We start from the raw sequence: 25,624 nt of genomic DNA on the forward strand, positions 1-25,624 counted from the left end.
GGCGGAATTCATATAAGCGCATACAGAGAAGGTGGACAAAATCATCGTTTTTAATGATAATCATGCACATATCAAATATAATTTTACTAATTATGTTTTTTTATAAAACATAAGCATGCAAGAGAATGCATCTTTGGAACGGTTATATTGTTGTTATTATTCGTTTTTACTCACAACGAACTCGGGATTGGAACACAATCTAAAAGTTTGATATGTGGTTACCACAAGAATCTCTCTACTTGGCACTTCTTCGCGACCATTTTTAGTTTTAAAAAAAATCTCCGAAATTGAAATTCTTTCCGAATAAATTAAATTTAATTAACGAAAAGAAATAAGGATGAAAACAAACAACCAATAGGCCTATTTTCTGTACGCAACATAGGGTAACTGATTTGAACTTTTATGTCTGAAAAAACTTACCTTGTTACACATTTAATAAACTCCATTTACTAATGTAATTGTTTTATTTAATTGTTCACACTCATGTTGACACTCTTAGTTGCAGCTTTTATATCCCGGTGTTTAATTGCACCACGAAGGGTATATTGTCTCATCTAGAGTCCGTGATTGCACCTCTGTTGATCACAAACTCTTATCTTGTTATGATGGGATACTGTCCAGACAATTACAAAGAAAACATGGTGTCATAAAGTAAAACCCAGGGACCTAAACTTTGGTCCCTGAATAAACCACATGTGGCAGACGAGTGTCTGGTCATTAAACACAAGTTACGATACCTCCATGTCATCTCTTGGCATATTGAGCAGTCATTTAAGAAAATTTTAATTCTAAAATACTGAACAGTTGCTTCAATAAAATATTTTAACATTTAAACAATGAAGACATTTGTCGGAAATGGATTAACAGGAACTATATATGAATTAGGCATTTTAATCATAATAATACATTGTTTAATAAATGTACATTTAAAATATTTTGCAATTTTACTGCTAAGCAAGTAAGGCATTTAACTTAAAGGGGCCTTTTCACAGATTTTGACATTTTTTAACTTATTCATTAAATGCTTTATATCGATAAATGTAAACATTGGATCGTAAAAGCTCCAGTAAAAAATCAAGAATAAAATTAAAAAAAGGAAAAGAACATTGCCCGGACCAGGTTTCGAACCAGTGACCCTAGAGTCCTGCCAGAGTACTGAAGTAAAAACGCTCTAGCCTACTGAGCTATTCCGCCGAGTACATACATGTGAAGTATTTTATACCTTATATAAGCAATCTTCGTAGTTTCACAAAATTTAACGACAAAAACAGAACTCTCCAAATTATTCAATCGTTTCGCGTTGCAACGCTTTATAATTTTTAGGTTTTAAAATCGTCAAAAGATGCATATAATGGCTATATTAGACCATGGTAAATGTTCAGTATTACTGTTTCCTCACAAATATCATAACTAAAACGAAAATTTGCGAATCTTAAACAACTTTTTTCAATTTTGTCAATTTACCAAAGCGTGAAAAGATCCCTTTAAGGGTACCGGCAAAAGTAAACTCAGCTATTACGTGTTAAGCTTGTACATTACTGCAGTGTGAGAAACACCATCATAAACAAAAGCAATCGCAATAGGGTAAAACATAATTGCGTTAAATAAATTAAAAATATGCATTTATCATGAAATGCTATATTTTTTATCACTCCCTATTACTAGTATAGAGATTTAGGGTTTTTCCGTTTGTATGCTAAATTGTATTAATATTGTCATTTAATGTAAAAGAAAATCACCACAATATTTAAAAATTGTAATGTATTACGCTTTTTAGGGCTTTGTTTTATATTAAATGCACCTCTGACACTATCGATCGCTGATGAAAAATAACACTATCCACACCACTTACAATTATAATGAAATTAACACCCTTTTATTGTTGTTGAAATATAATTTATTTAATTCTTACTATCAGAAAGAATACGGCTAATTTATTGATTTGTTTTGTGGAATTGTCAGTATTTAGTCTTCCGATTACGTTTACTCTATGCTTATAACTTCTTCATATTTTTATGACGAGGAAATTTGATTTGTGAATATACATCTATTTGGTACTAAATATGATATATTTGCACTATATTTTAAGAGTTTTAAAGTTTATTTCAGTCTTATTACCAATTTATTGACTAAACAAGAGCCCTTTATACATGTTTTACGTTACTGTAACTAGTGTTTTTGCCAACCAGTGAGTGAGCATGCTCAGAAAATTCTGAATGTAAACAATAACATTCAACTGGTCTATTGAAGATAGCAACTTGATACTTGGCATGCATGTGTATCTCATGAAGCTGCACATTTTGAGTGGTGGAAGTTCAAGGTCAAGGTCATCTTTCAAGGTTAAAGGTCAAAGGTAAAAAAAAAATCAAAGTGGCATTCTCATGAAGCTGCACATTTTGATTGGTGGAAGTTCAAGGTCAAGGTCATCCTTCAAGGTCAATGTCATCCTTCAAGGTCAAAGGTCAAAAAAAATAATTGAAAGCGGCGTTAAAATGAAGCTGAACATTTTGAGTGGTGGAAGGTCAAGGTCATCCTTCAAGGTCAAGGTCATCCTTCAAGGTCAAAGATAAAAAAAATTAATTTAAAAATGCGTTCTCATGAAGCTGCACATTTTGAGTGGTGGAAGGTCAAGGTCATCCTTCAAGGTCAAAGGTCAAAAAAATAAATTCAAAGCAGCACAATAGGGGGCATTGCGTTTCTGACGAATACATCTCTTGTTTTTATCGAATTTACCTTTTATGATTAGATCATATAGATCTGACTTACAACACTTCATATAGTGTACTTTGGTATGAATGGTCCGTCACTATCTTTGATGTTTTACTCCAATGGTAAGGCGTATTACTGTTTACATCATATTGTGTAAATTTCCGATTTGTCATTTGACTAAATTTTAAATGATCCATTGGCAAATTGAGTTTTCAAAAGTTGCAGAAAAAATTATCTTCAAGAAAGATAATTTTGCGGTTGCACAATCAACAATTCAAAATAACCTCTTCCCAATTTTTAAGTGGCTCATTTGTACTCAGTTTACAACAAACAACTTTTTGGATGTACTGTGTCACTTTTTCCCATTAGTTTGGGAATTTTTATATAATATTTGGGGGAAACCTTTGCTTGGAATTTCATAGCAGTCATAAATTTGTAAAAAGTATACTTTTATATAATTTAATATAAAAAAACAAGGTTTTAATTAACCAAAAATTGATTTTTTAGCAATTAAACTTTGACTTTTCTTCAGAAGCTTTTTTCAGATCTTCCACTAAGAACATAAAACCTTTCAGGTTATATACCTGTATGTTTCACAACAAGAAAAGTCAAAGTTTAATTGCTAAAAAATAAATTTTTACAAGACGCGATATTATGCGTCAAATACGCATAAAATGCCAGTCAGGACCCATCATATTTGTTAATTTGCGTTCCGTGGGAGGCACAATCATTTTGACGTATTCTATTGTTTCTAGTGATATCAACAAGAAACTCTGCAAGACAACTGCAGTACATAATTTTCTAGATGATGTACAAGTTTGGGAAACCTTTGCTTGGGATTTCATAGCAGTCATTTGTAAAAAGTATACTTTTATATAATTTTATATAAAAAAATAAGGTTTTAATTAACCAAAAATTGATTTTTGAAAATTGAGACGCGATATTCTGCGTCAAATATGCATAAAATGCCAGTTAGGACCCATCATATTTGTTAATTTGCGTCCCATGGGAGGCAAAATCATTTTGACATATTCTATTGTTTCTAGTGATATCAACAAGAAACTCTGAAAGACATATAGAGTACGTAATTTTCTAGATGATGTACAAATGTACAAGTTGTTTCGCTTGTTGATTTATCGACCAATCGTGTTATCACGCACCTGCTGTTGCTAGGTGCAAAGTCCCGAATTGAGATTACATTGCGTAAATGTAAGCTATTTATGTCGCTATGAAAGAAAAGCTTACTGAGGTTGCAATAGCTTATTATCTGGCAAGCAAGATTAAACTAGAAAAATAAATACAAGTTTTAATTTTATAGGTGTGTGTTAAATCTCAGCTATTGTTTATGGAAATAATCAATTACGATACTTTGAACTAATTGACTTTTTACACAGCCAGCATATTTAGCATACATTCGCTGTAACTCAAATGGCACGTGTGAATGACAGGAGTGCTTTACTACTTACTAATATATCACTATTGTGACCCCAATTTTTATTGACAGGACCCCTGAACATTATTAAACTAGAGTCCTAGGGACTCCTAAAATTTTACATGAATGTAAAACCCTGGAAGACCTAACTACAGACCATAGTATCCATAAAAGTGTGTGTTGCTCAAAAGCAAAGATAAAAAAATAAAATAATAATAAGTATATATTTAAAAAACTTTATTAAATTGCTGGAATCCAAAGACTTATTTATTTGTGCAGAAAAAAGATATACAGGCATAGGGGTTTCAAGATGGATAAATATCCCAAAAGTCATTACGCTGTTGATTTAAAGGTACATAATTTTGTATTAACCAATCTCTTTCAGTTACCTTTACTGCAGGGCTTTCAACAGGCCATTAAACGATCCCTCGCCGGGGCACTTGAATTTCGAAATCAGAGTCCCCGGGGCGCTTGAAATTTTCCGATCAGTGTATTTTTCAGTAAAAGAAAGTGGAGATTGTAAAAAAAAATATCAAGGTTTCTCTATCAGTGTATCAATATCCCCTGTTTTAAAAGAGCACTCGGTACCTACTTTTACGAGTAATCGCCATAAACACCACATGGGGTAATGGATAATCCACTGATAAGAGAAATAGCATGAGGCGCGTATTGATTATTCTAGCCACATGACACAGTCATTTAAATGCTGACAAGGATGTATCACAGGTAACTCTCAGGTAACTTTCCAGTCGTCAAACTGTGATGTTCATCGTCCAATCGGTTACGCGAATGCTTATGGGGGCGGGGTTAACTATCGACCATTATTTTTTATTGACGTCTGGCACGAAGTAAGAGTTTATCGCAGCTTAATTAGAAAGAAGTTGTACCATTTACGTAATATCTAACCGGTAACTAGTACAGTACAGTACATTAAAGGCGGTTTCGGGCATCATCGTCACACCTTTTTACTGTAAACAGGCGTTACCTATGATTCATAATTAATACGAGAAATTAATTGCAAGTGGTAAACAATTAATTTCTTTTATAGCGAGTAAGTTGTGTAAATAACTCCCGGTTACAATTTTGCAATAACAATTTAATTCCAGTACATGTATATTTCATCATTTCCATTTATAGAACTGATTCAACTCGTTTTTCTGACATTTATTCAACACCTTATGCGCTCTAACAAAAAAAATTCGTTGAACGCACACTTATAAATGTTTTGTCCGATAATCGATACTTAAAAGACTGATGATGGCATCCGGCCGTAATCCTCGTGGACAACATAAATTTCATGCATAATTCCGTCAAAACATTTGTTCGACTCGTAACGTGTTTAAATAAATTATCGTTGAATTCATAACGCAACTGTTAATTATTTTTGAAATCTCAAATGGGAATTATTAAATTTGTAATCCGAAACCCATTCCCGTAAGTCTATGTTAACGTGTTTTTAATCCAGAACACACTTCCGAATGTAAATGTTACTGCAACGTTAAAATATTCTTGCTTCAAATTAGCATGGCAAATTTATTTTGTGTCGAATCTTTTCCTCAATTAAAAAGAGCGCGAAAATTATGCAGCATGTACAAAATCGTGACATTTGCACAGAAAGCGTGCGTGTATTGAGCGTTTTTAACAAGCACACAACAGGTCAGGGGATTGACGCATGTTCAGAGGCAATATTTCATCAAATCTATAAATAGTAACTTAAAATGTATTTGATACTATAGAAAAATGACAAGATTTGTGTCAAAGAAATAATTGAGAGCTTGTATCGTAAATATTTACCAGAAAGTGATTTATAAAAACGGAATAAACGGGATTATCGGGTAATAAATAGAAACTTGAAAAGTAGTAAGTATACAGTAATAGAGTCGGGTTGAAACGGATGTATTGGGGAATCGTTTGAGTCGGGATTTTACTATCTGTGCAGGAAAGTTTTTAAACAATAAAAAAAAATTATATATAATCAAAATATTTTTTTAATGACTGGGGGATTTTCTTGAAGAATCTTAGCGCACCAAATGACGTCTTTTGACGCTGTTTTTCTTTGAGTTATAGCGCACCACAGAATTTGAATTGACACGTTAAATTAAAAAAAAATCAACATCGCGAGGGGACAACCCTCCCAAACCACCCCTATCAGCCCCGGGGCGCCTGACAAAAATCCTGTGGAAAGCACTGCCTTTAGTTACCTGGTTTAGAGTTTCATTGAAAGTATGCCAGGGAGATCTGATAATATAGACAGAGAATCAAGGTATCCAAGACAGCCAGTTAATTCTGGCTCATATATGGCCAAAGACCCATTTTTGAAATACACATGTCAGCTAAAAAAAAAGCTGTTTCACATGCATCAATCAAAATAAAGTCACATCTCCCTTGTATAAATGTGGTTTCCTTCTGTAGCGTGGGTCAAGCCTCTCATCAGTCACCTAATGCTTCTTGGTATTGCAGCGTGATGATTATCTGGAGAATGCTGGAAAACCTTAAAGAAAAATCCTTAGCAATTATCAAATTATGACTTGTTAAAACTCTGTTTTTGTCTGATATAAATTCAGTATAAGTTTTGTTCATATAAAGTTAACCCTTTCCCACTCCGAGGCAAAGTGAAAATGGCTATACTCAACCAGCATAAAACCAGAACAGCCTGCCAGTAACTCACAGTCTGTTCAGGTTTTATGCTGTTTGCTGCTCATATAAGGGTTGGAAATGAAGCCTTTAAAACTAGAATGTGGTAAGAAAGGTCTTAAATTAAATTCAACTTTCAAAGGGACTACAAACGCGTCAAAATACGTATCTAAGTGGTAAAGAGTTAATATTCAATGCTTTGTAGAAGCTTAGATAGCTAGGCTTTGTGACTACGGGAAGATCATTTGGCATAGGGTGCAGCCTACAGACTATTGCTAAAAAAGGAGCAGGGTCAATCTTGTAACATGGTCTGTCATGCAATAATTTTTTATTTGCTTAATGAGCACAATTCTTTGTCTCACACTTATGAATAAGGTTTTTAGCTCCACTGGCCACAGGCCAGCGGGGCTTATGTCATGGTCCTGCGTCCGTCGTGCGTGTGTGCATTAACTTTTTAGCTCACCTGATTGCCTAGGTGAGCTTTTGTGACCGGTCTTTATCCGTCGTACGTCCGTCCGTTAACATTTGTTCTTAAACACTCTAGAGGCCTCATTTATTGTCTGATCTTCATGAAACTTGGTCAGAAGCTTCGTCCCAATGAAATCTCAGTCGAGTTCGAAACTGGATCATGCCGGGTCAAAAACTAGGTCACCAGGTAAAAAAATAAGAAAAAGCTTTTAAACACTGTATTAGTCACATTTAATGCCCAATCTTCATGAAACTTTGTCAAAATGTCTGTCTTAATGATATGTTGGTTGAGTATAAAAGTGGTTTCGGTCCATTGAAAAACATGGCTGCCAGTGGGCGGGGCAGTTTTCCTTATATTGCTATAGAGAAACCTTGTAAACACTCTAGAAGTCACAATTTTTGCCCAATCATCATGAAAGTTTATCAAAACATTGGTCCAGATCGGTGAAAAAACATGGCCGCCAGTGGGCGGGGCATTTTTCTCTATATGTATATAGTGAAAACATGTGAACACTCTAGAGGTCACATTTTTTGCCCAATTTTCATGAAATTTGGTCAGAACATTTGTTTCCTTGATGCGAGAGTTGAGTTCCGGTCACTTGAATAGCATGGCTGCCGGGAAGGGGGGGGGCAGTTTTTAGCTCCACTGGCCAGAGGCCAGCAAGGCTTATGTCATGGGCCTGTGTCCGTCGTGCGTGCGTTAACTTTTCCTTAAAACATCATCTTCTCCTAGATTACTGGTCCAATTCTGATGAAAATTCTCAGGAATGTTCCTGGGGGGAACCTCTTCCAAATTTGTTCAAATTATGCCCCTGGGGCCAAATTTGACCCTGCCCCCGGGGTCACAAAAATGAAAATTTGCTTATATAAGGCCTATTTTGTGAAAACTTCAAAAAAATTCTCGTCCATAACCATTGGGCCTAGGGCTATCAAATTAAGTATGTAGAGACATCTAATAGTCCTCTACCAAATTTCTTCAAATTATGCCCCTGGGGTAAAATTTGACCCTGCCCCGGGGGTCACAAAATTGAACATATGCTTATATAAGGCCTATTTTGTGAAAACTTTCAAAATTTTCTCGTCCATAACCATTGGGCCTAGGGCTATCAAATTTGGTATGTAGAGACATCTAATAGTCCTATACCAAGTTTCTTTAAATTATGCCCCTGGGGTCAAATTTGACCCTGCCCCAGGGGTCACAAAATTGAACATATGCTGATATAAAGCCTATTTTGTGAAAACTATCAAAATATTCTCGTCCATAACCATTGGGTCTAAGGGCTACCAAATTTGGTATGTAGTGACATCTTATAGTCCTCTACCAAGTTTGTTCAAATTATGCCCCTGGGGTCAAATTTGATCCTGCCCTGGGGTCACAAAATTGAACATACGCTTATATGGAGTCTATTTTGTGAAAACTTTAAAAATCTTCTTGTCCATAAACATTGGGACTAGGGCTACCAAATTTGGTATGTAGAGAAATCTTATAGTTCTCTAAGAAGTTTGTTCAAATTATGCACCTGGGGTAAAATTTGACCCTGCCCCGAGGGATCACAAAATTGAACATATGCTTATATAAGGCCTATTTTGTGAAAACTTCAAAATCATCTTGTCCATAACCATCCGGCCTAGGGCTATCAAATTTGATATGTAGTGACATCTTATAGTCCTCTACCAAATTTATTCAAATTTTATTCCTGGGCAGCGCTTCCGTTAGTGGACGCCCTGGCGAAAATTACGCCCGAAATCAACAGTCGTACGTCCATTATGCAAATGGTGGAAGTCCCTTGGAAGTCCGATAATCCGCATGTACGCTATTTTCTAATACACAACACGTTCAAATGTCAACAGTAAATGGGGTTATTCAGACTGTTAACTCCACCCAAGAGCTACTGTTTCCAATGAATTCATGTTTTCAGTGAGTGGCCAATATTGATTTTTCCAGCTGTCAATCAAAGTCTTCTTGGTAAGCGCATCAGCCAATCAGTGTTCAGGCAACCGAATACACGCCGACCCCACGTGAAGCTATAAACAATAATATTAGCAATATTTGCGACCTCTGCATTACAAAGTTTTTATTCAGCAATCAAATATTTGAGTCCACCCTTTCCCCGTGGAAGAATGACGTGACGTTGTGCATGAAGTCTAATTTTTGCATGATTTTCATCTGTACACGAAATACACGAGAAATGTTTATTTGTTGCTAGAACTTTTGTAACTTTCCGTGAATAGTAAAATCCTGAATTTTTCGGATAATACTTTGATTATTCGCATTTGAAAATAAGCAGTCTGCAAAATTAACCCATCGCCTGATCGCCAATACGATGAAATCTCAGCTCTGGAGATAGCAAAAATCTGAAAAGACAGTTTGGAAATAAACCGATAAATTATCAATTCATGAAAATTTGTTCACGTGCGCGATCATTTGAGAACGAATTCGGCATTTCGGAAATGTTCGTTCGGTACCGATTTTCTCTGGTTTTTTATTTATTTATTTATTTCCGATTTGTTAGAAGATGGTACGGACATGGACTGCAATTGACGAAATATCTTTGCTAGTTTCCAAAAATCTTAAAAGTCAAATGTCCGCCATCTTGAAATATTTTAAGTGTCGATTAGCAAAGTAAAGTAGCAAAAGCATATTGTAATGCAAAATGTTAACCAAATTATCAATTGATGACGTATTTAATGAGTAATTGGTTTTTATTTTCTGCAGTCAAACGATATGCACATATTATTTTAATGTGCGAAACACGTTCCTTTTTTCGGACAGTCGTTTTCGGATAAAGTATTTGTTGTGATCATTATTTACATGATACATTTTAAATTCAGTCGTTGATTTGTCATAATTACAAAATAATCGCGTCACGTGATTAACGCATGTTCAATGGGAATTCCCCCATCCCACAATTCAACTTGCATACAATAGCGGGTGGTAGCGGATGTCAATATTGTCCGTATTTTGGTTTTGAAAATACAAATCGTAATACTACTGGATTATCGGGTAATGGATAGAGTTGGAACATGTTCGTATATTAAATTTCTTAAATAAAAGTGCGACTTCAAAATTTATGTCTGGGACGTCCAAAATTTTAGGCTTGGAAGTCAGGACTTCCAACTTTTAAAAGCTAACGGAAGCGCTGCCTGGGGGTCACAAAATTGAACATATGCTTATATCATGCCTATTTTGTGAAAACTTAAAAACAATTCTTGTCCATAACCATTAGGCCTAGGGCTACACAATTTGGTATGCAGTGACATTGTATAGTCCTCCACTTAGGTTGTTCAAATTATGCCCCAGGAGTCAAATTTGACCCTGCCCTGGGGGCCACAAAATCGATTATATGCTTATATAGTGCCTATTTTGTGAAAACTTTAAAAATCTTTTGTCCTTAACCATAAAGCATAGGGCTACCAAATTTGGCATGTAGTAACATCAAATAGTTCTCTACCAAGTTTGTTCAAATTATGCCCCTTGGGTCAAATTTGACCCTGCCTGGGGGGTCACAAAACTGAACATACACTTATATGGGGCCTATTTTTTGAAAACTTTTAAATCTACTTGTCCATAACCATTGGGCCTAGGGCTACCAAATTTGGTACATGTATGTAGTGACATCTAATAAACCTCTACCAAATTTGTTCTAATAATGCCTCTGGGGTCAACTTTGACCCTGCCCTGGGGGGTCACAAAATTGAATAAACGCTTATAAAGCGCCTATTTTGTGAAATCTTTAAAAAAAAATCTTGTCAAAAACCATTCAGACTATGGCTACCAAATTTGGTATGCAGTAACATCTTTTAGTCCTCTACCAAGTTTGTTCAAATTATGCCCTTTGGGTCAAATTTGACCCTGACCCGCGGGTCACAAAATTAAACATTATATACGCTTATATCTTGCTTATTTTGTGAAAACTTTTAAAATATTTTTGTCCTTAACTCTAGGACCTAGGGCTACCATATTTTGTATGTACATGTAGTGAGATATAGTAGTCCTCTACAAAGTTTGCTCAAATTATGCCCCTGGGGTTAAATTTGACCAAGCCCAGGGGGTCACAAAAGTGTACATGTGCTTAAATAGGGCCTATATTTAAGTATTTGCATATGCAGAGAATATTTGTTTCAGCCTTTTTTCAGCAGTGGAGCGATACAGGGCCATCATGGCCCTCTTGTCTTATATTTATATAGTAAAAAAAGCTTGTGAACACTCTAGAAGTCACATGTTTTGCCCAATCATCATGAAACTGGGTGAATAGATTTGTTTTATATATATGTCAGATGAGTTTGCAAATGGTCCCGATGGGTCAATAAACATGGCTGCCAGGGGGGTGGGGCAGTTTTCCTTATGTGACTATAGAACCTTGTGATCAAACACTATAGATGTCACATTTTTTGCCTAATCATCGTGAAACTTAGTCAATACATTGGTTTTATTGATTTCTTGGACAAGTTGGAAAATGGCTCAGATCTGTGAAACACACTTTTTAGCTCACCTGATTGCTCAAGTGAGGTTTTAGGATTGGTCTTTGTCCGCTGTCCGTCCGTCCACATTTGGTTTGTAAACACTCTAGCATTCACATTTCTCAAGCATTCTTTATCAAAGTTGCTGAAAGATCTCAGTCAAGTTTGATGATGATGAGCAAAATCACATAATTAATGCCATAAATATTGCCCTTAGATTGTTCAAATTTTAATTATATTATACAAAATCCTTGTAAGCAAACTTTGTTGTTTGGTAAGGGGGGTCAACTCAAAATATAGGTCACAATTTCAAATCTTACAAAAACAAAAATACTCCCTACGCCATAGTTTTGGTTCAATAATGATGAAACTTGACCAGGATGTTTATCTGGTCAATATCTAGGTCATGTTTGACATTAAGTAAAGTTTGAATGAACCGACTCCTCTCAGGTGAGCGAAATAGGGCCATCTTGGCCCTCTTGTTCTTTAAACATCTTGTTCTCCTAAACTACAAGTCCAATTCTGATAAAAACTTCTCACAAATGTTCCTGGGGTGAACTTCTTTCAAATTTGTTCAAATTATGCCCCTGGGGTCAAATTTGACCCCGCCCCGGGGTCAATAAATTGAACAAATGCTTATATAAAGCATATTTTGTGCAAACTTTAAAAATCTTCTTGTCCATAACCATTGGGCCTAGTGCTACCACATTTGGTATGTAGTGACATTTAATAGTTCTCTACATTGTGTGTTCAAATTATGCCTCTTGGGTCAAATTTGACCCTGCCCCGGGGGTCACAAAAATGAACATATGCTTATATAAAGCCTATTTTGTGCAAACATTAAAAATCTTCTTGTCCATAACCGTAGGGCCTAGGGCTACCAAATTCGGTATGTAGTGACATCTAATAGTTCTCTACTTAGTTTGTTCAAATTATGCCCCTGGGGTCAAATTTGACCCTGCCCTGGGGTCACAAAGATGAACATATGCTTAAATAAGGCCTATTTTGTGCAAACTTTTAAAATCTTTCTGTCCATAACCGTATGGCATAGGGCTACCAAATTTGGTATGTAGTGACATCTAATAGTCCTCTACCAAGTTTGTTTAAATTAAGCCCTGGGATCAAATTTGACCGTTCCCCAGGGGTCATAAAATTGAACATATGCTTATATTTGGCCTATTTTGTGCAAACTTTAAAAATCTCTTGCCATAACCATTGGGCCTATTTCTACCAAATTTGGTATGTATTAAAATCTTAAAGTTCTCTACCAAGTTTGTTCAAATTATGCCCCTGGGGTCAAATTTGACCCTGCCCTGGGGGTCACAAAAATGAACATATGCTTAAATAAGGCCTATTTTGTGCAAACTTTAAAAATCTTCTTGTTCATAATTATAGAACCTAGGGCTACTAAATTTGGTATGTAGTGACATCTAATTGTCCTCTACCAAATTTGTTCAAATTATTTCCCTGGGCTCAAATTTGACCCTGCCCCGGGGTCACAAAACTGAACATTTACTTATATAGAGCCTCTTTTGTGCAAACTTTAAAAATCTTCCTGTCCATAACCATTGGGCCTAAGGCCCAAATTTGGTATGTATTAAAATCTTAAAGTTCTCTACCAAGTTTGTTTAAATTATGCCTCGGGGTCAAATTTGACCCTGCCCTGGGGGTCACAAAGATGAACATATGCTTAAATAAGGCCTATTTTGTGCAAACTTTTAAAATCTTTCTGTCCATAACCGTATGGCATAGGGCTACCAAATTTTGTATGTAGTGACATCTAATAGTCCTCTACCAAGTTTGTTCAAATTAAGCCCCTGGGATCAAATTTGACCGTTCCCCAGGGGTCATAAAATTGAACATATGCTTATATCGGGCCTATTTTGTGCAAACTTTAAAAATCTCTTGCCCATAACCATTGGGCCTATTTCTACCAAATTTGGTATGTATTAAAATCTTAAAGTTCTCTACCAAGTTTGTTCAAATTATGCCCCTGGGGTCAAATTTGACCCTGCCCTGGGGGTCACAAAAATGAACATATGCTTAAATAAGGCCTATTTTTTGCAAACTTTAAAAATCTTCTTGTTCATAATTATAGAACCTAGGGCTACTAAATTTGGTATGTAGTGACATCTAATTGTCCTCTACCAAATTTGTTCAAATTATTTCCCTGGGCTCAAATTTGACCCTGCCCCGGGGGTCACAAAACTGAACATTTACTTATATAAAGCCTATTTTGTGCAATCTTTAAAAATCTTCTTGTCCCATAACCGTAGGGCCTAGGGCTACCAAATTCGGTATGTAGTGACATCTAATAGTTCTCTACTTAGTTAGTGCAAATTATGCCCCTGGGGTCAAATTTGACCCTGCCCCGGGGGTCACAAAAATGAACATGCGCTTAAATAAGGCCTATTTTGTGCAAACTTTAAAAATCTTTCTGTCCATAACCGTATGGCATAGGGCTACCAAATTTGGTATGTAGTGACATCTAACAGTCCTTTACCAAGTTTGTTCAAATTAAGCCCCTGGGATCAATTTTGACCGTTCCCCAGGGGTCATAAAATTGAACATATGCTTATATTGGGCCTATTTTTTGCAAACTTTAAAAATCTTTCTTTCCATAACCATTGGGCCTATTTCTACCAAATTTGGTATGTATTAAAATCTTAAAGTTCTCTACCAAGTTTGTTCAAATTATGCCCCTGGGGTCAAATTTGACCCTGCCCTGGGGTCACAAAGATGAACATATGCTTAAATAAGGCCTATTTTGTGCAAACTTTTAAAATCTTTCTGTCCATAACCGTATGGCATAGGGCAACCAAATTTGGTATGTAGTGACATCTAATAGTCCTCTACCAAGTTTGTTTAAATTAAGCCCCTGGGATCAAATTTGACCGTTCCCCAGGGGTCATAAAATTGAACATATGCTTATATTTGGCCTATTTTGTGCAAACTTTAAAAATCTCTTGCCCATAACCATTGGGCCTATTTCTACCAAATTTGGTATGTATTAAAATCTTAAAGTTCTCTACCAAGTTTGTTCAAATTATGCCCCTGGGGTCAAATTTGACCCTGCCCTGGGGGTCACAAAAATGAACATATGCTTAAATAAGGCCTATTTTGTGCAAACTTTAAAAATCTTCTTGTTCATAATTATAGAACCTAGGGCTACTAAATTTGGTATGTAGTGACATCTAATTGTCCTCTACCAAATTTGTTCAAATTATTTCCCTGGGCTCAAATTTGACCCTGCCCCGGGGGTCACAAAACTGAACATTTACTTATATAGAGCCTCTTTTGTGCAAACTTTAAAAATCTTCCTGTCCATAACCATTGGGCCTAAGGCCCAAATTTGGTATGTAGTGACATCTTATAGTTCTGTACCATGATTGAATGAAGGAACTGTCATTAATCTTGTAGAACATTGATCTTAAGCATCTAAAATTTATATGTGAAATAGAAAGAACAACAATATCTTTGGAGAGATAAATGTACCTACGTTATAAGCAAAGGACCTGTGCGACAATTCCCGGGCCTTTTAGTCTGTTTAGTTTACACCGTAGTAAACATTTTCCATAGATAAAAAGGCTCACCCTTCCAACTTTAAGCGTCCAGTGAGAAGAGGGATAGAAAGAGAAAGTCACATGCTTGAGTACATTTCAACCCATGCGCATTGCACGCTATTTTCGCATTAAAAAACAGTGGAGCGATACAGGGCCATCATGGCCCTCTTGTTAAGACATATTTGTACAATTTATTTAATTTCCAAAGACATCAACACATATTATTTTGACCAGAGACGCAGAATCCAAAAAGCAAAGAAGAGTAGAGACTGTACCCTGCTATTTTGCTGTAGATCTTTCTCTTGTAACATGATTATGATATCATTATTTCTTATTGCAAACGTTTTTTATTTACATGCTTCTGTTTTTCATATTTTATGTCTTCTTGTTGATATTGTAATGTCTATGACAACTTTGTTGCCCTGTTATTGAAAATAATGGCATGAAATAATCTGTTGATAACTCAATTACACAGTAATACTTAAGTGGATTAAAATTGATGTACATTATGCCAACATTTTCTTCAACAGAATCATATGTTAATTAAAGCTTTACTTTCTTCTAGTCAATTGACCTTGCAAAGCTGTCTGAAAAGGAGAGATGGAAGTAAGTGATGCAAAGATTGTTAGCTTGCCTTAGCACAAAGTGCTTAACCCTTTCCCACTTAGAAGCTATGTGAAAATGGCTATTTGCAAGCAGTATAAAACCAGAACAGTCTGAGAATAACTCTGTTCAGGTTTTATTCAGTTTGCTGCTTATCAGTATCTAAGGTATGGAACTGAAACTTTTAAAACTTGAATCTAGTAAGAAAGGCCTTTTATTAATTTAATTTTTTAAGGGACTACAAATGGGTCAAAATACGTATCTATGTGGTAAAGGGTTTAAAGTGAGCTATTGAGGTCAGTCTATGTCCTTCATCAAATTTGGCTTGTTATCACTCTAGAATTTATGTTTTAACTCCTCAATGGAGTGCGAAACATTAAGAATAGCAATTGTTTATCGGTCTGTCAGTATGTATGTAAAATCTTAATATCTCTTTAACTTGTGTTTTCCATCGCTCTTTTATAACTGGAAGAATCTCACACACAATTTCAAAATTGAATTAATTAATGTGTAGATGATGGTTAAGAAAGAAATTTAGTGTTTTGTAAGAATTAAAGCCCTTTGTTGTTTTTTTCCAATCAAGAATATTTAGTCCAGATATTTTGTGTTTTCAACTCCTGTTTAGTTAAAGGGTGATTATTGTGAAAAGTTTTACATTGTAATGACCTTATTATGTATAATATTGGTAGCTGAATTAAGACCCTCTGTAAGAATGATTATCTTGACAACATCTATGCTCAAATCTGGTTCACACGTGTCAGAAAATAAGGTCGGTATTTCAATTTAAAGGAAACCTTGTTACCTCTGTAGAGGCCTTATTTATGACTCAAATTGAGAATGTTAATTTTTACAATATCTAGGTCACCAGGTCAAACTTGTTACCGATCTAGAAGTAACATTTATAATTTAATCTTAATGAAACATGGTCAGAATGTTGTCGTAACTATATAAAAGTCATGTTAACGTTCAGGTCAAGTCTGTTAAAAAACTAAATCACCTGGTCAAGTTTTCGACAATTGGTTTGCCTTGAACTTATTTTAGTGCATTCATCTTGACCTTCTTGTCCTAGTTTTTGTTTATAAATCTTATTAATGCCATTCTTTGTAATCAGGTGTGTACATTCAATACCATGTATTTCAACTTGATGTGCAATTATGTTTAATGTACTGGTATTTTGTAAATAAATCTTTGGTTTTTTATATTTGTAAAATGTTCTGTCCTTTAAAATATTTACAAAGAATACTGTTCATTCAAGTAATATTCATAATGGTTATTAAGCTAATATAATATAAGCCAGTCGGTTAAAACAGTTAGGAAGCATGAAACAAAACAAACCAAAATTAGAAATAACAAAGATACCAGTATTTTTGATGTTTAGGACCATAGGACTTTCCCTGTGTGAACATTTTAAGCTAAATTCACAGCAATACATTCAAATATAACTGTTTGTGTGAATTTTATATGACATGAAGACATCACTGAAGACTCTCTTACAATGTTTTTCTGTGGACAATGATTGTAGTAATTTGTAGTTGTCAGATAAGTTTGTGTACAGAAGAGTAAACCCTAAATATATAAAAAAAATAAAAGGCTCTTAAATGTTAACCCTTTCAGTGCGGGAACCGAATTTTAAAGGCCTTTTGCAAACAGTTTGGATCCAGATGAGATGCCACACAACGTGGCGTCTCATCAGGATCCAAACTGTTTGCTATTCTGATAGTATTCTTTGAAAAAAAATCGAAGAAAATGCTAATTTTAGAACTTAAGCAGACGACAATTTAGCAGACGATAAATTTCCCAGCATGCAAAGGGTTAAGTTGAGCCAGTTCATGTATTCATAAATTTTGTATATCCATGCATATAATTTTATGTGAACAACAATAAGTTGACATTTCCATGAATGTATTTAAGTTTGATTATGATTAATACATTAGTTTCCTTAATCGGTTAAGAACACACAAGTGTACTCTTACTTTTGCATTAATATAAAACACAAGCATGTAACATGTACTTATTGTGTTCACAAGTATCAAGTTAATTTTGACAAGCTATCCCTTTTCCTCTTAGAAGCAAAGTGAAAATGGCTATTTGCAAATGGCATAAAACCAGAACAGCCTGTGAGTAACTTGCAGTCTGTTCAGGTTTTATGCTGTTGCCTGCTCATCAGTATTTAAGGGTTGCAAATGAAGCCTTTAAAACTTGGATTAGTAAGAAAGTCTTCAACTTAATTTAACTTTCTAAGTGACTACAAATGTGTCAAAATACGTATCAAAGGGGTAAAGGGTTCAGTGTTCAAACTTTGTATACAGGGTTGAGCATGCCCGTCTACACGAGAAGCACAAGGGCCATGAGGCGATGCATGCGGAGATGATCCTGGTCCTCATTGCCACGCTCGTGGTGGCTCAGATACTGCTTGTCCAGTGGAAACAGAGACACTTCAGGTCATATCAGGTATGCAGTATAGTCTCAATGTGGAAACAGAGACACTTCAGGTCATATCAGGTATGCAGTCAAGTCTCAATGAGGAAGCAGAGACACTTCAGGTCATATCAGGTATGCAGTCAAGTCTCAATGTGGAAACAGAGACACTTCAGGTCATATCAGGTATGCAGGAAACAGAGACACTTCAGGTCATATCAGGTATGCAGTCAAGTCTCAATGCTAATGTTTGGTGTATGTTAATAGTTTGTTCTCATTTAGGGGAGTTAATTACTTTTAGATTTAATAACAGACTTCAAAAGCCCTGTTAGCTTGGATTCAGTCAAAATATGGACATATAGAATGTAGGTAGGTATTGAAAACAGATCAGTTGGCCTTAGCAAGGCTTAAAATACATACAATGCAAGCTTTTGTGAGAAGTTCATTTTTTGTGCAAAACAAATAAATTGCCTTTCTTTGTCACTAATGACTATTATATTTATCCCAATATTTTCTAAACAAATGTATCTTTATAAAAGAAAAAACAAAATGGTGGACTTAGTAAAAAAAAAGGTGATAAAACATCAAAATTAATGATGTCATGCACATCAAAATTAATGATGTCATGCGAATGAACTAATGACATACTGTGAAACCATTATTAATCGTCAGACATTAATTTTCATAAATTTCGTCAGTTGACCGATCAGCGAATTTAAGATCCTAACGAACAATCATGCTCTATGTTTGAACAAAAACAAACACTAAGTTGAACAATATTTTAAAACTGTACCGTAGACATGAGGCATTAAATTCCAACATAATCCATGCACACATTCACTGCTGTTTCGTAATCAAGATTAATCCGGTTTTGACACAAAGGGATGTAGATTACACAATGTACTTAACTGACACGTTACACTTCTTTAAAACGCGTGTGCAGTACAGCTGTATCGAATGCGTTTACTTCGTTTATGTAGAATGGTAATGAATTAGCGCTAATTGTTTATAACTTTATTATCCATTAGGTGCATTGTGTTTTTCAGGGGTGTTGCATATTAGCCATCACGCAGCGAATGCCGATGAAAGACAATAAACCAAATGAAAGATGACAATGTGTGATCAACATGCGTATTTATCAACAAATTAATAAAGAATATTTTAATTGCTGTTTGTTGTTTTATTGTTTGCGTTTAACCACACTTATTACTATTTTATATGTATCAATTTATTTATTTTTAAATTATTGACATTATTGATGTATATACCGGTAGTTTACTTTTTAAGAACAAACACACACATAAAGTTTATAATTTTAATGTTGATATCAGAATAAAAAGCATTTATTTGAAAAAAAAACACAATCTGGAACCTCTTTCGTATAACACAAACAGTTTTAAACAGTATTGACAGCATTTTAATAAAAATCATACCAACTAGAACACATACCCGATAAAGGTATGATGGTTATCAGTTATGGCAATTATAATAATAGAATAAGACTAATTGGCAATTGGCTTCGTTGTTACAAACACTTGTTAACGGATATTCGAGCCCACTTGTCCGCTAATCATAACAATGAACGTGTAAAATGGCATACATTAAGAGGGTCCATTACTGTCCCTTGATAACAAAAGACTAGTTAATTCGCAAGTGACAAACAGGCCCCACCTCCTGCAGTGATTCTCAGGTGTGTATCAGCATTCGTACCACGATTTTTGAATTAAAGCTAAGTAAAGTCCTCGGGTTAGCTGAATAAAGATAAGTAAAGTCCTCATGTTTTTTTACCATTAGCTTGGGTTAGATTGACAGTCCACTGCTTTCATTTTTCCCATGTGATTAAGTTGTCTCCATGTGAAAAAAGATGGAGGCAAGATGTTGTAAATTGTATGATTGCTAACAAAGATAATTATTTTATATCTACTGATCATGCATATTGTCATTTCAGCAGCAACATTTCTATATTGATAGGCAACAACCTGTAGTTAAATTGTATTATAACAGTTGTTTTATTATATTGTATACCCCAAAAGAAAATTGGGTACTGGATGATGATGAAACAAATACCATACATGTACATATATTTTGTTTCAGACGAGCTACACTCATAGGCATGTGGGTGATTCCTGTGGGTTTTTGTTTGAAGTTTGACCTGGACACGTTTCATATGGATCTGGGCAGTATTCTCTGCCATTACTGCCTACATTGTGTTCAAAGCTACCAGGAAGCCTGTGGAGGGAAGAACACCTAGGTAATACTCTGAGCTACATTATAGTTTGTTTTCCATCAGTGCATATGATTGTCCCTCAGTCAATTAACTTTTTCGAACGCTCTGCAGATTTTAACAAAACATTATAGAAATTATCCTACCATTTTCCTCCTCCAAATATGTCTGTATTTTTCTGGAAAGCTGCATATACAGGTAACCAGAGCTTAAAATATATTTTGAAAGTGAAAACTGAAAAAATCTTCAGTGAAACTGCAAGGCTCAGAAGTTAAACATTTGGTGTGTAACATGGGCTAGTGATCATCTACAATAAATTTTCAAGTAATGCTCATTTGGTCAAAACTGGCCATGCCCCATGGGTCTCATGATTTATATACAAACTGGCCATGCCCCATGGGTCTCATGATTTATATAAACCTATTCTGCAAAATCATTTTTTTCTCTCAAATGAAAGCACATAAATGTTTTCATTACATTATTAATCAGATTACATCTTTTTTTCAACAGCGACGTGTTGGCTTACAAAAATACAATATCCCTTAAAGGGGCCCTTTCACAGATTTTGGCATATTTGAAGTTTGTCATTAAATGCTTTATATTGATAAATGTAAACACTGGATCTTAAAAGCTCCAGTTAAAAAATCAAGAATAAAATTAAAAAAGGAAAAAAAAGTAACCGGTATCAGGGCTCGAACCAGTGACCCCTGGAGTCCTGGAATTAGTCTGAAGTAAAAACGCATTAGCCCTCTCTTAAACGACAACAACAGAACTCTCCAAATTATTCAATCGTTTAGCATTGCAACGCTTTATAATTTTTAGGTTTTCAAATCGTCAAAAGATACATAAAATGGCTATATTGGACTATGGTAAATGTTCAGTAATACTGTTTCCTCACAAATATCATAACTAAAACGAAAATTAGCGAATCTGAAACAACTTTTTTCAATTTTGTCAATTTACCAAACCATGAAAAGATCCCTTTAATTAAGTTAGGCATACTGCGCTTAAATTTAAGGGTGTAAACTATAAGCTCTAATCTACCTAAACGAAGTTGATCCAGCTTCACTCAATAAGCTTCTTACACAAATGTAAAGTACACAGTGTAAATCAATATGTTGCGAAGTATCTGGATTGCAAAATCAATCTATAATTTTGGTGTGGATAACGTTTGGATGTTGATGCCTTTTATGCCTATGGTTATTGGGTCTTTACTAATTAAGCATTGGGACTAATTGTTTATTGTGAAGTGTAATTTTAGTATGGATCTATCAATTCAATCAACAAAATTATAATTATTTTGAAGTATAGTCAATAATTTAAAAAACTTTGTCACCTGATACCGAAAGGATAAGGGGTTTAGTATTTGGCGTGAATCATCATCATTTTGGGTCTTAACCCTTTGCATGCTGGGAAATTTGTCGTCTGCTAAAAATGTCGTCTGCTGAATTGATAAAATTCGCATTTTCTTAGATTTTTTTCAAAGAATACTATCAGAATAGCAAACAGTTTGGATCCTGATGAGATGCCACGTTCTGTGGCGTCTCATCTGGATCCAAACTGTTTGCAAAGGCCTTTAAAACTCGGTTCCCGAACTGAAAGGGTTAAACAAAGATTTTCAAATCCGCTTGGTGTAAAACATTGTCTAGTGGTCTTCTGCAAAGAATTTGAAAATCAATTGTACATTATTTTATTTCCAAATTCTATGATATCTTAACTTTATATAGATCCTTATGGGTACCAGTAACCTATATAAAACCTTTGTTCAATTATCAAAAAAACATAGATGAAAATCATGTTTCAGGCTGGTGTACAAGTGGTTTTTGCTCATCTACAAGATCAGCTACAGCTCAGGTATCCTTGGCTACATTGTGATCATGTGCACCATGCTGGGGTTTAACATGCTCTTCCTCATCAAGCCCCAGAGCTCCATGGACTTTGGGCTGCTGGTCATGTTCTACGGGCTCTACTTCGGGGTCGTGTCGAGGGACTTTGCCGAGGTCTGCAGCGATACCATGGCCTCACACATCGGGGTAGGGTGAGCATGTTAAATGTGTTGTAGTATGGCAAGGGCTTTTTTTGTGTCAATTTGAGAAAATGTCCCATCGGAAATTTTAGAATTTCACTTTATGCAGCTATTTATGAACAAATTTAATTGTGAAATTGACTAAATTGGGTAAAAAATAATGTATTCTTTTATATTTACAATGTAAATTTGGCAAGTTTTTTTTGTGAATGCCCAGTCGGGTTAAATTTGAAATAGGTTTAAGTTGAAACAAGATTATTAAGCTTACCTGATTGCTCAGGTGAGGTTTCAGGATTGGTCTTTGTCCGCTGTCCGTCCGTCCACATTTGGTTTGTAAAAACTCTAGCATTCACATTTCTCAAGCATTCTTTATCAAAGTTGCTGTGAAAGATCTCAGTCAAGTTTGATGATGAGCAAAATCCCATAATTGATGCCATAATTATTGCCCTTAGATTGTCCAAATTTTAATTATATTATACAAAATCCTTGTAAGCAAACTTTGTTGTTTGGTAAGGGGAGGTCAACTCAAAATATAGGTCACCATTTCAAATCTTACAAAAACACTCCCTACGCCAGAGTTTTGGTTCAATAATGATGAAACTTGACCAGGATGTTTGTCTGGTCAATATCTAGGTCAAGTTTGACATTAGGTAAAGATTGAATGAACCAACTTCTCTCAGGTGAGCGAACTAGGGCCATCTTGGCCCTCTTGTTGTTGATTTTGGATATCATGACTTGCAGGATTGGGCAAAAAGGCCTGATGGTTAAACTCTTGTGTTTTTAAAATGGTGGTAGTGGTAGATAATCAAAATCAGTGGTTTAAAAATAATAGATTGTATTTAATATTAATATTGCTTTTTATCCCCCGCCAGAGGCGGAGGGATATTGTTTTGGCGCTGTCCGTCCGTCCGTCCGGCACTTTTGTGTCCGGAGCCATATCTTGGAAGTTCTTTGGTGGATTTCATTTAAACTTGGTATGAGTATATATATGCATAAGAGGATGATGCACGCCAAATGGCATTGTACACCATCTGTTAAAAACAGACTTATGGCCCTTTGTATCTTGAAAAAATGCTTTTTAGTGTCTGGAGCCATATCTTGGAAGTTCTTTGGCGGATTTCATTGAAACTTGGTATGAGTATATATATATGCATAAGAGGATGATGCACGCCAAATGGCATTGTACACCATCTGTTAAAAACAGACGTATGACCCTTTGTATCTTGAAAAAATGCTTTTTACTATAGGCACTTTTGTGTCCGGAGCCATGTCTTGGAAGTGCTTTGGCGGATTTCATTTAACTTGGTATTATGAGTATATATATGCATAAGAGGATGATGCACGCCAAATGGCATTGTACACCATCTGTTAAAAACAGACTTATGGCCCTTTGTATCTTGAAAAAAAGCTTTTTACTATAGGCATTTTTGTGTCCGGAACCATATCTTGGAAGCGCTTTGGCGGATTTCTTTGAAACTTGGTATGAATATATTCCCGCGCCAGAGAACCTTCCTTTGTCTTAGTTTTGTGTTATTGTCCCTCTGTCCGTCCATCTATCATTATGTTTCATTCCTCCGTCCGATTTGCACCCATCCTCAAACAAAGCATATGTTGCAGGGGATACCTTGGGCCTTTCAGGCCCTCTTGTTTTTCTCAAGAGTTCATGTTTGGTACTGTTGTCCTTTATAAGAATAAAGACGTATGCATATATGTTTTTATGAAAATACCCAATACTCATTTAGTTTGTATTGGAAGTCAAACAAATTGTAATGCAACAACTTACTATTGATTCTTTTTTATTTAAATCAGTCTCCACTTCTTAATAACAATGTGTTCTATCACATGGAAGTTACTGTTCATGAAACTTCCTCTTGATGTTACTACAAAGGATTGTTTATTAAGTCATATTTGTAGCCCCTTTTACTGCACATTCATCCTTTTAACACATTAACAGATTATACATATTATAAATGCACACAATTCAAACAAGAATGATGCCTTTTTCTTGAAGTTTAATGTGTTGCCTTATAAATTAAAGTCAGTAGATGCATAGATAATATTTTTTGTAGTTACAGGCAGATTTAATGATGGTACCCTAGCAACCATGAATTTGTCAGATCTTTCCTATCAATCTGTTCAGTCCCCATGTGATAAGAAAACATCTGATTTTTTCAAGCAATTTTGATATATTCATTAGAAGCTTTCCTACCTGGAAAAAACACAACCGTTCATTATTTGAAATTAAGATTGTGCAATATCATTGGTTTTTACAAACTGTGTGTAGCAATTTACAATTGAAATCCTTTTAAATGTTTCATGTTTTTACTCAAAATGTATTTCCCCTCATTATTTTCGACAACAATAGAAGATTATTTTGACAGAACTACCCCAATACAGATAACTGATGATTTTTTTTAAAGAAACCAATCCTAATTTATTTCCAATATTCAGGTGTCGATGAATCTATAGGAATGGATGTGATGAAACCATAGGAAAGAGGATACTGGTTATTAAAAAAAAAAAACAGTTATATCATTTTGCCTCTGTCTTAGTCACATGCCATGTTAAACACCTCCATGGAGCATTCTGTTAATTTTGTTTTGGTTCCACTAATAACCGGTATTGATCTGTTTCAGTACTACACATCTACGGGTTTGCCAGGGCGGCGCCTAGATCCCAATATTTGTGCAATCTGCGGAAATCCAATTTTAGTGATGAACAATGAAGATGCCATTATAGAAACCACCTGTAAATTAGAGTGTGACCATATGTATCCTTTTCTGTAAACATGGTATCTGGCTATTATGAGTTAAACAAGAGTGCCAACTTGTCCCATAATGCATGTACTCCCATTAAAGGTCTAAGTTACATTAATTATACCCCTATACCATTGGTAATGGGGGCTATATAGGAGTCACTTTGTCGGTCTGTCGTTCGGTCTGTCTCAAAAATTTCATCTGATCTTCACCAAACTTGGTCAGAAGTCAGAAGTGATCTAGATGATATCAAGGTCAAGTTTGAATGGGTCATGCAAAAACTAGGTCACAGGGTCACTTAGTGCGTTTTAAAAAACCGAAAGTTGTTTT

The 25,624-nt window shown here is 35.2% G+C and overlaps 1 protein-coding gene across 1 annotated transcript in view; it reads left to right on the forward strand.

Moving 5' to 3' along the window:
- LOC127876571 (RING finger protein 121-like) overlaps window positions 1-25,339 on the forward strand; it is a 29,585-nt gene extending 4,246 nt beyond the window's left edge. The window contains 6 exon segments of the mRNA XM_052421897.1: window positions 15,833-15,873; window positions 18,180-18,325; window positions 20,388-20,437; window positions 20,439-20,539; window positions 22,317-22,545; window positions 25,175-25,339. Of these exon segments, the coding sequence (XP_052277857.1) occupies window positions 15,833-15,873; window positions 18,180-18,325; window positions 20,388-20,437; window positions 20,439-20,539; window positions 22,317-22,545; window positions 25,175-25,324 (717 nt within the window). The 3' untranslated portion in view covers window positions 25,325-25,339.
- The last annotated feature ends 285 nt before the right edge of the window (window positions 25,340-25,624 follow it).

The sequence above is a fragment of the Dreissena polymorpha genome, chromosome 4 (assembly GCF_020536995.1).
Source record: "Dreissena polymorpha isolate Duluth1 chromosome 4, UMN_Dpol_1.0, whole genome shotgun sequence".
NCBI lineage: Eukaryota > Metazoa > Mollusca > Bivalvia > Myida > Dreissenidae > Dreissena > Dreissena polymorpha.